The 13,776-nt window shown below is 45.5% G+C and overlaps 1 protein-coding gene across 1 annotated transcript in view; it reads left to right on the plus strand.

The window, feature by feature from the left end:
* The first annotated feature begins 2,744 nt into the window (after positions 1-2,744).
* Positions 2,745-13,776, plus strand: part of MAGI3 (membrane associated guanylate kinase, WW and PDZ domain containing 3) — a 203,104-nt gene continuing 192,072 nt past the window's right edge. Inside the window, 1 exon segment of the mRNA XM_037501003.2 lies at positions 2,745-3,078. Coding sequence (XP_037356900.2) covers positions 2,763-3,078 — 316 coding nt within the window. The 5' untranslated portion in view covers positions 2,745-2,762.

A 13,776-nucleotide genomic window follows, 5' to 3' on the forward strand; every position in this document is an offset into this window, starting at 1 on the left:
GGCCCCAGCTGAATGGCATCAGCCTGGGCTGAGCCACAGCAGCTGGGTTTGATGGTCGACCCCCCCCCACCCCCAACCCGCCCCATGCAGTTGGGTTTGGGTTTTAGAAAAAAAGAGAAGAGATACTTGGTAGTTTTGAAAATGCACAGTTAGGTTTAAACCTGGCTGGTGCCATTCAGGCACAGCAAAGCTCACCTGTCCAGCTCCAGCAAGAGACGGTTCTGGGCAGGTTGGATGCCCTAGTGGGTTTTGGTTTTGAATTCTGAGCTGGCTTTGAAAAAGAACCAGTCAACTTCAAGCTTGCACCAGCACCAATTAATTCTTGGAAACAGCTGGTTTGGAAAACGGTCCAATCAGGTTTGAAAGGCGGCTACCTTGATGGTGGATATAAGCGGAGCCGGAAAGGTTTTAATAAGAAGGCGCCACTCAGCTTTGGAGAGGCTTTAGAAGAGACACTTAGCTTGACTCTCCTCAGAACGCCTTCTATGCAGACCCTCACAGAAACCTCTTCAGTGTCATTCGTCTATGCTTGGCATCTACACAGACCTGTAAAATGGTCGGGTCTGGCACTACCCAACCTATGACTACACCCCAGCTGCCACAGATTAGGTGGATCCTGGTCCACCAGCTTGGCTTTCCCAGGTGTCTCCAGGCTCTTGAAGGGATACCACCATCTTGAACAAGCAGCTTCTGGTTTGGACTACTGGACACTATCTGGGGTAGGACAGTCGGCCATTTGGGGCCTCTTTCCTTTTCTTAATTACCTTTGTAAATAACCCCTGTTGTGTTGTACCTTGACATTGAGCCAGGCGTTGCAATTGTGAGCACAAGGGTGCGAACCCATTAACCGTGTCCATCCTTCAAGACTTTGCAATATTTCACTTTCTACGCACTAATCCTATTAAAGTTCTTTGACTCTAAAGAGTATACTCTGCGCACCGATGGCTGGAACCCTTTGGAGTGTGCAAGTTAGCGGGGGCTCAGAGGTACCCCTCAGTCTGTGCTCAGTCATTTTGTTAGGGGGAAAAGGGTGTCCTAAAGCTAATTCCATACAGGCTTTGTGGACTCCACCCCCACCCCAGGCCAAAGCCAAAGACACTGGGAACTCCAAATCCCATCAGCACCAAAGGGAAGGTGGCTGGGACCTGAGGGTGGGGTTAAGCAGCCAGGTTGGGATAAAGCCAGACACGTGGGCTTTGGGGGGAGGGTCCCCCATTTTGGCTCTCCGCCATCTCGCAGCGTCCAGCGAGCTCCGTCCAGCGAGCTCGGAGAGTGCCTTTGGGTTTCCAGGTCGGGGGATCGGGTAGGACGCATTAAAGATTATTTCCCTATTTTCTCCCTGAGTTGTCCATTTTCCTTCTTTCCTTTTCCCTTGTAAATGAACCTTTTATTAACCTTTTGTGTGTGCCTGTAGTGGAGTATTCATAAGTCCCTTGTAAGCGCGCGGGTGAGGACCCACAGCCAGGCAACCCGTTCAATATCGGGGCTGCCCTATAACAATTTCATCATCTCCAGGTACCAAATGTTAAGTGTCAGGTACTCTGCAGATATTTTATAGGCACCTCATGTAATCTTCACAGCTTGAAGGAGTATAATTATCTCTTTTCAGGCCAGGATGCTGCAGCTGAGTTGAATTTGCCTGGGTAACAGCCCGGTGGCAGGACTCCATCACCTTCCAGCAGCTGGACGCCGGAGGCCCCGCTTCAGTGGGCGTGGCGAACATCTGCTGAAAGAGCAAGAACCGGGGACTAACAGTAAGTGACGGGCGCAGCAGGCCACCCCGAGGCCCCACCACGGGGCAGGGGACCCCGCGCGTCCTCGCGCCCCGCCAAGTCCGCCCGCTCCTCCGGGCGCCGGGCACAGCCCCGCCCGCCCGCCTGCCACGCCCCCACCTCGGGGACTTCGGCGGCTCTTCACAGCCAGTTTTATCTCGGCTTCGGCTCGGAGGGCCGCCCTCGGCCCCGCGGCTCAGAGCCCAGCCGGCTCCCCGGCCCTGCCCCTCCCGGCGCCCTCCCTCTCCCTCACTCTTCAAACTTCTTTTTTCCTCCCTCTTAAAACTTCAGTCATCCGAGTGCCCGCCTCCTGAATTCCCGCCAGCCAATCGGCGCTGCTGCTCCTCGCCGAGCGTCCGCCCCCTGCCCGCCGGGAGCCAATCCCTGGCGAGGGGGTGGTGCGCCGGGGCTCATTCCCAGGCGCCGGGCCTGTGACGGCAGCGCGCCGGGCGCCGCGCGGCGGGAGGGGGCGGGGCGCGCGCGAGCGATGGGCGCGGGCGGGGGGAAGGGCGCGGGCGGGGGAGGAGGTTGCGGCGGGTTTGAAAGCGCCAGTTTCCTGGCGGCTCGGGCGGGCGTCGGTCTCCGCGCTCCGGCCCCGCCGCGGCGCCGATCGATCCGGCGGCAGGTCTCCGCGCGCGTCTGCGCGCCCCCGACGGGCCGTTCCCGCCCCGGCTCGCCCCGCGCCCCCTGCCCGCGCCCCGCCTCAGCCCTTCCCGCCGCCGCGCGCGGGGCCGGGACCCGCCGTCGGCTGCGACCCCGCCCGAGCCCCCCGCGCCGCCGGGCCGGCTCCCCGCGCGCCGCGGCCGGCCCCGGGGCGGCCCTCGCGGCGCCGGCCAGCCCCGGCGCGCCGCCGGAGGGGCGTCCGGGGGGCGCTCGGCTCCCGCGGCCCTGGTGGGGGGCGCCCCTCGCCGGGGCGCCCGGGCTGACCGGGGGCCGGAGCGGCGCCCCCGCCGCCCGCGCGGGGCCCCCCATGGTGCAGCGGGGGCCGGGATGTCGAAGACGCTGAAGAAGAAGAAGCACTGGCTCAGCAAGGTGCAGGAGTGCGCCGTGTCCTGGCCCGGGCCCCCCGGCGACCTGGGCGCCGAGATCCGGGGCGGCGCGGAGCGCGGCGAGTTCCCCTACCTGGGGCGGCTCCGCGAGGAGCCCGGCGGGGGCACCTGCTGCGTCGTCTCGGGCCGGGCGCCCGGCCCCGGGGACGTGCTGCTGGAGGTGAACGGGACGCCCGTCAGCGGGCTCACCCACCGGGACACGCTGGCCGTCCTCCGCCACTTCCGCGAGCCCCTGCGCCTCAAGACGGTCAAGCCAGGTGGGCGCCCCGCGCGCGGTCGGGGGGTCGGGGGGCCCGGGGCGCCCTGGGAGCGGCCGCTCCTCCCCGCCCCGGCCGGGGGCGAGGCGAGGCGGCTCGGGGGGCCGGGCTCGCCGGCCGGGAGGGGGGCCTTGGCGATGCCCGCGGCGCGGGCGGGAGCGCTGACCTCTGCCCCGGCCGCCTGCTCTGCGGCTGTCGGGGACCTGCGCCCAGGGGCGGGCTCCCCAAATTTATAGCTCGATTCCCCCCCCCCCGCCCTCCGCCCCCAGCCCCGGGCGGAGTTTTGGACTAGCCTGTGCGCCTTTGTGGAAAGGTGCTTTGGAGCGGTCACGCGTTTTCTAATGAGGAGCAGGGTTTTCACCGTGGGGGCACCTGGAGCCAAGGTTACCCACCACCTGGTGTGCCCGGGCTCGGCTGCCTGTCGCTTGCGCACTGGCCACCTCGCAGCGCCCTGTCTCGTGCACGCAGCCGAACTCCCTCCCGGGCCAGGTGGCTCAGGTGTCTGGGTGCTGAGGGTGCACGGTCTGGGGTCGGTCTGGGGTCGGGGGCCGGGAGCTGTTGAGCAGTCTGGGGTGCGAAAGAGGACTTGGGGTGCCTCGCGGAGTGCGAGCTTTTGTAAGTCTTTGGTTTTGCAGGATTTTGTGGAAGTGGTGGGTGAGAGGGCCCGGTTGCCGTGGTGCCTTTTCTGCTAGTACGATCTGCAGCAAAGCGAAGCACGTTGCGTTTGTAGCCTGCTTGTCAGTTCCAGGGCATTGATCCGACTGCGTCCGGCGAAATCTGATCGTATGGGATGGTCTTTAGTGTGTTTGTTGCTGACAACACCGGTCATTGGTCATTTCAGCAAGGGTAGGATGTGGTTTCTGTTTTCGGAGACGTTCGAAGGAGGAGGGAGTATTAGGATTACGTTATTAGAAATCAAACTATTTTCGCTGAATACATACTGTATTAAAATACAGTGTCCTGCTTGTCTGTGACTTGGGCTAGAGGAAGCCATCCATCCCTCCACCAAAAAAGGCTAGAAAATTCTGGAGAAAATTTAACCTCTTTCTTGGCAGCTCGCTTTGGAGATATCTTTTTAATAGTCTTTGGGCTTAATCAGAACTGATGGTTTGTGGTGCAGTATGCATAGGTGTGTACTCTCACACACACACGTCTCTGTAATCTTAAATCGTTATTTTATATGGTCTGTTCCATCATATTCATTTTAGGCTTATGGATTTGTGTGAGATTTTCTTATTGCTAATTTCAAAAACTTTTTGGCAGCCTTCAAACATCTTTTGTATTAGTTTTGTGAATTCAGAATTTCTCAAAACTTTTAGGGTCATGTGGAGGGAGGTTGAAAGGCTTTAGGTTGTAATTCAGCTAAGGCACTGTCATATGCAAAATACATGGTACCTACTGGTCTAGATGCCCTTTAGTTCAAATCCCATGAGTCAGAGACTCCTGAAAACATCTGCATCATTGCTTTTGTGTTTTGTTTTGATTAGCGAGACACAGGTGAGACTATAACTTTTGTTTTCAAAAAGTTGAAAAATTGATGAGGAAGTTGATATATTCTTCTTGTGATCTTTTGGAAGCCTGAGGAGATGAATCTTTAATCTCAGTGTGTTCTGCATGTTAGACATTTTCCTAATCTTTATATCAAACTTAATAACTCCAAGTTTAGAGTGTATTTAGTAATGTTATTTAACTGTTGAATAAGCATCAAATGTCCCATAATGTAGTTGACATATTTTATAAAGTTTAGTCATTTGGATAATCTCAGATACTGTTCTGTTAACTATTTGGTTAAACTAAAGGCTAACTTATATTACCTTCTTCATAGCTTCTTGTTAGACATTAAATTACTTAATGACTCCTTAAACAACTTATAAAATAGCAAAAGTTTTGCTCTTTAAGCACGAGACTTTAAAAATTAGAAATTAAGAATCTGGACAGAGGTTATTCATAGAACTTTAGGTGTGATTAAAAACAACATAACATCCCTAGAGGAGAAAAAGACTATACTCTCGGGGTTAATTTTGAAAATATACGGGGTAAGGAAGTTTCTAAAGGTACTTACTCTGTACATATGTTTTAAATTATCTGAACTCTGTGAGAAATAAATTCTCTGTGAGAAATGAATTCTTGATATATTAAGGCATTGTAAAGTGTATTTAGCACTGTCTCTTGTTTTGATGAGTAACTATTAAATATATTCATAACTTGTCATTTGGAAAGTAGCACAACGCAAAAGTAAAGTTGAACCATTTCTATACCATGTAGTATTAGCTGGGCCGTAAAGATAAGGCTGAGGCTGCACAGGTTCTTCCTTAGCTTTCTTCTTTTCAGCTGGTAGGGACTAAGGGAAGCCCAGCCAAAGCCAGCACTGTCAATCAGGTACATGAAGGAAGGAAGGTTCTTTCTGCCAGTAACCATCTCTAACTTTGATGTGGGTTTTTTAAAATAACCTTTATGGAGATTTGAAAGTAACTCTTTTCATATGGCTCCTAATCCAGGGCTTTTCCTGAGAGAATCTGACAATTTCTTATTGCTTTAGTATAAATGTACTTAGCAGTCAGAACTTTCTTGCTTCTAGGAGGATCTTTAGTTCTGCTTATTGCTTGACCCAACTAGTCACCTGTTTCTTACTTGCAGCTTGTCGTTTTTTTGCACAGAATTTTTCACTTGAACTTTGTAGTTTCCTAGTAGGAAAGGAAGGTGAACTTTAGAGCTCTGGTGAAATTGTTTTATGATACAGTCCTGTCACCAGGATGAGTTACTTTTATTTACATCAGAGTTTATTTTATTTATTTATTTATTTATTTAATACTATCAGAAATTTAACTTTTTTTTTTTAGATTTATTATTTATTTATTTGTACAAGCACTGGGTACAGTCAGAAGCGCGGGAGGGTGAGAGAATTCACCAGAGCCAGAGCGGGGAGCAGAGCAGGCAGAAGGACCGAAGGACACTGCTGAGGGGAGCAGCGGGCGGCAGGAGAGGTCTGCGCGCCATGTGGGACCCTCCTCCGGTGGCCGGGGAGCAGCCGGGGATCGAACCGGCGCTGCAGAGGCTGCGGGCAGCTTCGCAACCCAGCGCTCAACCGCTGCGCCACCGGGGAGGCCCTACATCAGAGTTTATTTTAAAACAATTTCTGTTCTGATTAATGATAGTAGTTACTTTTGTTCTACCAAAGTGCCCCAGACTGCGAGTGTTCAGAATTTTATGGAGTAGTTACTTCCTATATTTTTAAATAGTGATTATAAATTACATAGATTTTATTACAGATATAAGTATTGATACAGTAAGTATATGGAATCACTGTCTACTGTTTTATTATGTGCATTCTGCATTTAACTACCCTAAGTCTGGGACTATATCTAGAGATGAAAATCATGAGGAATAATCTTACAGGTTGTTTAAACAAAAACTACTTGGAGAGATCTTGTTTAATGTTAATTGAAGTCCTCACCAGACTTGTAGACCTCTGATTTATAAGGGAATTTGTTAAAATGAGCACATTACCAGAAATAACATTTCCCTTTGGTGAAGAAACATCATAGAAGCTTTTAAGTAAGGATGTTTATGTTTTGCAAATATTGAATACGTCTGTCCCTTTGTTCTCTTAACTCTTGGATCTTTTTGATAGTGTTTTAAAAATTTGTTTTGTGGGTTATTTGGGACTGCCAGTAGGTTTCATTTGGATGGTTGTAATATTTGAAGAAGAGAAGGTTGAATGAGATTAGATTTAATTGCTAGTTTCCTAGGTTGCAATGCAGTAAATGTCTCATTACCTGTCTTTAAACAATAGAGTAGAAGTTGGGTGGGGAAGTCCACTCATTAGGGAAAATAGCATCAAATTTTGATAAGCCTTAAACTTGAAATTTTCCTGCATTTTCAAATTTGAATAACAAAATGTTGGGTTTCAAGTTGGTCTTGGTAACTCAAGGTTGAGGTTCCAAACTGTTTAGTGACACCTTTGGTTCCTAAAGAGTAGTGGCTTGTGCTGGAGTGACAGAGCCAACAAATCCTTCACATTTGGCCTTTAAGTTTTCTGCTCATTTTTATTTTACTTTGTTTAATGTCAAAACTGATGCTCATGGAGCTATGTTCTGGAGAACACATTGTTCTTCATCTGAGATCTTCATAAAACCTCTTGTTATGAGAGACCGGTACCAGTGATTTTTTTTTTTTCCCCCTCCCTGGTCTCTAATTTAGGTAAATTGGTGGTAAAACAAATCTGTATTTATTCAAGTATCTGACTTAGGAAGTCGGGCATAATCTTCTCAGGTGAATAGTTTGATATAATGTCTTTACTAAGTGCTTTCTAAGTTTTATGGGTACCTGGTGTTTGGGGAGCATGTGGTAGGATAATCTCATTTTTATGAACCACTTCGATGTCACCTACCATTTTCACACTCTGCCAGTTTCCCAGTCCACTTTTGGTTGGTTGTGATTTGACACAGGCTACTTAGTTTGGAATTGAAGACTAGAACTATGTCCTCTTTAATTATTTTTTCTTTCTTACATTTTGAGAATTTCCTACATTTTGGTGAAGAGAACAAAAATCCTTTAATTAAAACCCTTCCTGAGGTAATATTTTCAGTAGTTGGGCAGCTGCTGGTGTTGTGGGGCTGGTTTGTGGGGGAAGTGGTGCGAACATATTATTGTTCCGTCTTGGGCAAATGTTACTCAGAATGTTTACCCCCAAAAGGTGCTTATTTTACTTCATAAAGAGAAAATAAAATGTTCTGTTACTGGTACACATTCATTTCCTCAACAAACATCTAATGGTGCGCCCTTCTTGAGAGCTAGCACTTGGGATACAAAAATATAAATCAGAAATGGTCTCTTGTCAAGTAGCTCATAATTTAGTGGGAGCTGAGTGACTCATGGGTAAGGAGTACCTGCAGCAAGGGTGTTACCTTTTCTACCTTTCTCCCGGTGCTTAAATAAAATTCTCTAGGTAAGTTTGGTATGAATTTTCACAGAAGCTAAACTAATGGGCTACCTAGGCATGCTGTTCTAGAAAGTTGTGTGGTATTGTATCGTAGAGAGGATTTGGGTTCTAAAGTCATTACGTAAAAAAACAGGGCAATAAACAAAATTATCTTTTGAGAAGCCCTTAAATTTTAGCCCTTAAAATATATTGTATTTGAATTTTATTTAACAATGTATTTTATTTGTATCATTCCACTTTTATGATGAGTTCTACTTGACACTTTTCTACTAGCGTTAAGCCAATTGCTAGAATTTGATTGGATACCCGATGAAATAGTTTGCTTTCAAACTATTTGGTGAAACATATCTTTTGACTCTAAAAAATTATCCTCATCTGGGTATACAAAGTGAATTTGTAGAAGTTAAATATACATGTGAGGTTGAAGAAAGGTTTCTTTTTTATGTCTAATTTAGAACCTTTACCCACCTGCCCTTATTTTCTGTTTTGGCAGGCAGGGGAGGCAATTGTGGAGAATTATGAACTTAACCTGGCTTTGAAAGGTGGTTAGGTTTTGGCTGAATGGAATTAGGATCCTGAGGCTGAGTACTAGCAGGAGGAGGAGGAGGTGAGAAGGCAAGAAGCAGAGGTGGAGAGAAACAAAGGGCCAGAATGTTCAATACAGAAAGGTCAGCAGTATAGTCTTTCTTAGTAGTATGTGTAGAATTTTGTTATTAAAACACAAAGTCCACATCAAAGAATGTGACTGTTAGTCATTGCCTAAATGTGTATCTAGTTCCAGTATGAATTGTATTCTATAAGTTTTTTAAAATATTGGAACTTGAAATATTCTTTCTCTAGAAATAATGCTCCTAAGTGCTTAATGCTATTTCTACCTTCAGCTTTATTTAACTCATAATGTAATACTGTGAGTATTTTTATTTAATGCATAATGTAGCAGAAATATCACCTTTAGTACCAAGCTTTATGGTTGTAGGCTTTCTTGGGTTGCTTTGGAAGTCGATTTTAAGGGAAAACGCAATTTGCTAGTGTAGTGAAAAAGGGAACGGAAAATATATTTCCACCCTAACTGTGCCTTCTCTTTTGTTATCGTCACAGTTGACTGACTTCCAGTGAGAAGGGTTCTATCTCCATTTCCCCCCAACTCCAACACTTTTATCCTGATGCAGCTGTACAGCAGCGGTTCCCAGGGGCCACCCCCTCCCCATTTCAGTCATACTGGCCAGGCCAGGGGAGCAAGGACTGTGCCTGGAGGACCATCATTTGACCTGCGACATATGTAAATACCTGAGAAAGGACATATTGTGCTCACAGATTGAATGATGTGGTATTTCCTTTTGATACTATACTAAAAGATACTGCTTTAGAGACTCAGTGAAACAGAAAGGAAGGTTAAACTTTTCTGCTATAATTTATTTGGCGTTTAGGGTTCTTTATATTATGAAATGGGAATTGGAAAGAAATTTTGCTTTGAATTTGTTAATAAGTGGGATGTATTCTGCCTAGATCCTCCCCTTTTCATCTTGGGTATGCAAATGGGTAGTAACTTATCTACTTAATTAAAACTTTCTGGCATTTCAAACTCTGCTACTGTCTTGCAGAGAATTTTAAATACTATTATTTTTCTTGCTCAGGTAAGTTTGTGAGAGGCTGTCCTGTGTTCTTCCGACTGGGAATTGCGTAACTGAACAATGGGATTGTACTGTGCATGCTGACATTTAACAGAAGGAGTTTTATGAAATGGAAATACTTCAAAGGGAGAAAAAAAGTGTTTATTAATAAATACAGTATTTTTGAAGTCTATCAAATAGAATCAAGCTAAATTAGCTTTGGTTTATTATCTAATAAATATCCACTTTATGATGTGGTCCTGGAGGGAGATATATTACTATATGGATATGTTGATCCAGCTTACAACATGTGTTTTGTGATGTGTAGCTTAGCTTTTTAACAGTAAGGGAAAAAACTTCCTAATTCACATGTCAGTTTCTATATTTATAAGGATTCTATAGCAAGTGACAAACTACTAGGGTGAGTTTAGGCTCATAAAAAACTTACTGGCTCATGTCCGTGAAAATCCTGGTGTAGGACAGTAGCAACTAAATTTGCATGCATCAGTGATGCCCATCAGAACTATTGCTTGGTTTTCTTCTTCTGACGTGGCTTCTTTCTTGAGAGTCTATCTTTATGTGTAGTAGGAAAAGTGTCTCTGAACCTTGAATCATACAGAATCCATAAAGCTTGTCTTTTTTTTTTTTTTTTTTTCCTGGATGCCAATAACACACCCCATGCAGGGACTCTGGTTGGCCTGGTGCCCATCTCTTGGACCGATTGTGGAGGGAGGACAGTGGGGTACCATCATGGGCCAGGCCTGCATGATGTGTCCACTCTCAAACCCAAATATAGAAGGCATGATGTGATTAATAACTATCAGAACCCCAGGAGACAAGGGGGTGCATAGTTCCTCAAAAAGATGGGATGTTGGGTATACAAGACTGCAGGAAATAGCCTCTTTCAAAACATTTAATCTCTCCTACTTTGACGCCAACAGCAGTACCGTTATCATAAAACTATCATTTTTTAAAAACCAGATATTGTCTGTAGGCCAAAACTGAGGTGCTGATTTTGCTTAAGTATTTCAAATATTATCATTTTGTTGTTTTTTACCTAAAAACTTTGCATCTAAAAGCTGTTTTTTTTTTTTACAAAATTGAAATGCTGATACGTTAATGCATGCAATTTAAAAGTAGTGCTTGTGGGCCTCCCCGGTGGCGCAGCTGTTGAGCGTTGGGTTGCGAAGCTGCCCGCAGCCTCTGCGGTGCCGGTTCGATCCCCGGCTGCTCCCCGGCCACCAGAGGAGGGTCCCACATGGCGCGCAGACCTCTCCTGCCGCCCGCTGCTACCCTCAGCAGTGTACTTCGGTCCTTCTGCCTGCTCTGCTCCCCGCTCTGGCTCTGGTGAATTCTCTCACCCTCCCGCGCTTCTGACTGTACCCAGTGCTTGTATAAATAAATAAAAAAATAAATCTTAAACAAAAAATTAAAAAAAAAAAAAAAAAAGATTGGAGTCTCTTGTGGAGTCCCTGGTGGCACAAGGGGTTAAGCACAACTCTGTGAAGCTATTCGCAGCCTCTGCATCATGAATTCGATCCCCTGCCGGCTAGGGAGATACCCACATGGTGCAGCAGACCTCTCCTGTCTCACCTGCTGCTCCCCTTAGCAGTGTAATTCAGTCAGTCTGCCTGTTCCGTTCCCCACTCTGTCTCTGGGGAACGCTCTTACCCGCCCCCCGCACCTCTGGTCTGTACCCCAGTTCTTGCACGCATAAATAAAATAAATCTATTTTAAAAAAAAAAATAAAAAATAAAAGTAGTGCTTGTATTTCTTCCAATTTTCTTTGTTTTTTTTTTAAATATCGAATAAGTTACTCTAAATCATTGCTGCTTGTTCTTAGGTAGATGGAATATTTTGGATGCTCATTTGATTATCTTTGAAAATGATTATTAGTCTAGGTAATACAGTTTTTTAAACTTAATATTATTGTGCCATTTGGAAAATGAAATAATAAACTAATTCCCCTCCAAGATGTTTTCCTTTTAAAACAATGGTCTTTTTAAACATAAATTGAGACTGCATTATTATATGATTTCTAAGAACACCCTAATAATACCTTTTAAGCATGACCTCATAGAAGTTACACATAAAGGCTCTAGTTCACTGATTCAACCTTGAAACACTACTTATGTGTATAATGTGGTATCTGTTTTATCATGTTTAATCACCAAAAGTTTTTGGGCAGACATTGCAGGATAAAATCTGACCACTTTTGCTTTTTCCTTGTAACAACCAGGGAACCAGGAACTTAAGAATAGGGACTGGAGGGCTAAAAGAAAGGGACCGGTATTCTGAATATGTTTTCACACTGCTTGTGTGCTCTAATTACTGAATTAATGTCCCCAAGTTTGGTGCCATAAAAACAGCCCTTTTAATAATATCAGTCTTCAGCTTACATATGGCGTGTACAGTGGGAGTTTTGCCAAGTGTTGTCTGGCTGTTGACTGTTTAGTGAAAGTTAAATGTTGGTGAGTTATTATACTTAACACTTATTTTACATAAGAACGAATATCAGGGAATTGGGTGTGACTTGTCAGAAAGAATCAGAGCAGGGACCTTGTGTATTTTAAATTAGGTATGTGCCCCTTGGGGTGTCTTTAGACCGTAGTTGCAGAATCACTTCTGTAGAATCCTGTTGTTACTAGAGTTCTCCAATAGCATTTCTACATATTGATCAGTTAAGCCATAAAATCTGCTAAAATAATAGTCTCGCCTCTGCTCACAGAACTGTATCTTAACCCACCTTCGTAGCTTTTGGCAAAAGAACACTGTGAAAATGCTATTAACTTTAGCTAATTTGTGTTTGATTTAAGTTGGACTGTACATGCTAATGAAAAAATGTAATGTCCTTTGAATATTGCCTGACTAGAGCTACCTTACAACGTCAGAGGGCTGATGAGGGAAGTGACACTCCAGCTCCAGTTTGGTGGCCACTCTTAAGTTGGCAACCTTGCTCTACATCTAATGGAAATAATCTGACTTGGAGACTGTGATCACACCAGCTGTCCCTTGCCGGCAGCAACCATGTGTCAGGGCGTTATAACTCCACCCATCTCGCTTGGTCTGTAAGGATGTGCATGTCGGCAGTCATGCTTTCCTGGGAAGAAATGTACATATTGTTATTCGCCATGAGCCAGATATCACCACCTCTCATTTTTGCACGATAAAGCGAAGGTTTGGAAAAATGAACCTGCGTAAGGTCACACGATCGCACAGCGCTAGGAACTGAAACACTTCTGAAACCTCCTTCACTTTTCAGATAGACAATTATTTTATTATGTCTGAAAAATCTGTCTTACTTCCTCTTTCTCTATTAAAAGGAAAAAAGCTCCACAATTTTGAATTGTTTGAGTGGGTGTTAAATGCGGTAAAACGTTGGGCAAGCACTTAAAAGCTTCATTGCTTGGTTCTGTTTCTAAACACAGTTTAATCTGTAGCACTAAACTGCATGATCAAGGACTTACTCCCAAGAATCGCTAATCAAACAAGTTCGCATTAATTGTTTCATTTGTAAGATAATATTTGCAGTAGTTATATGTGAAAACCTGGATACTGAGGATAAAAAAGACTGATGCAGTTGTATACGCGATATTGGAAATAATGTCATTTTTTTAATGTTTCCTGTCCACTTACTCTAATTCACTCACCAGGATGGTGTTTGGTTAGCACACTTATCTTGAGATGGCAGCCTGGAGAATGTTCTGATGCATATAGTAATGAATGTATTTTGGAATTAGGAATATTTGGCAGTATGAAGCATCTTTTCAAAGTATGCTCTGCTTAAATAAAAGTTTGCTGAGCTGGGTGGAAGAACAACTCATTGTATTCGGTAGCACTTTCTTCCAGGACTTCAAGTGCTGCCAGTAAGGTGGCTCCTTTGAAGAGGCAGTTAAAGCAGGTTGTGGAGTAGCGGCAGCTCTTGTTCTCTGAGTGTTTATCCTGCTCTGTTTTCTATTTGAGCTTAAACACTCAACTGGAAGGAACGACAGCAATTCAGCCCTCGGTCCACATGAGTGAGGATGGAGAGGTGTGGCCATGGCAGGCTGCTCTGCCCAGGCTGAGAGCCGCTGGCAGAGTGGGGACTGGAGCTTGGCTTTCATCTTGGTTTCTGGCATAAGAATTTCTGGAGGAAATCAATGAAAA

Source organism: Talpa occidentalis, unplaced genomic scaffold, assembly GCF_014898055.3.
Source record: "Talpa occidentalis isolate TD23 unplaced genomic scaffold, MPIMG_talOcc4v2.1 talOcc4.9, whole genome shotgun sequence".
NCBI classification, from domain to species: Eukaryota; Metazoa; Chordata; class Mammalia; order Eulipotyphla; family Talpidae; genus Talpa; species Talpa occidentalis.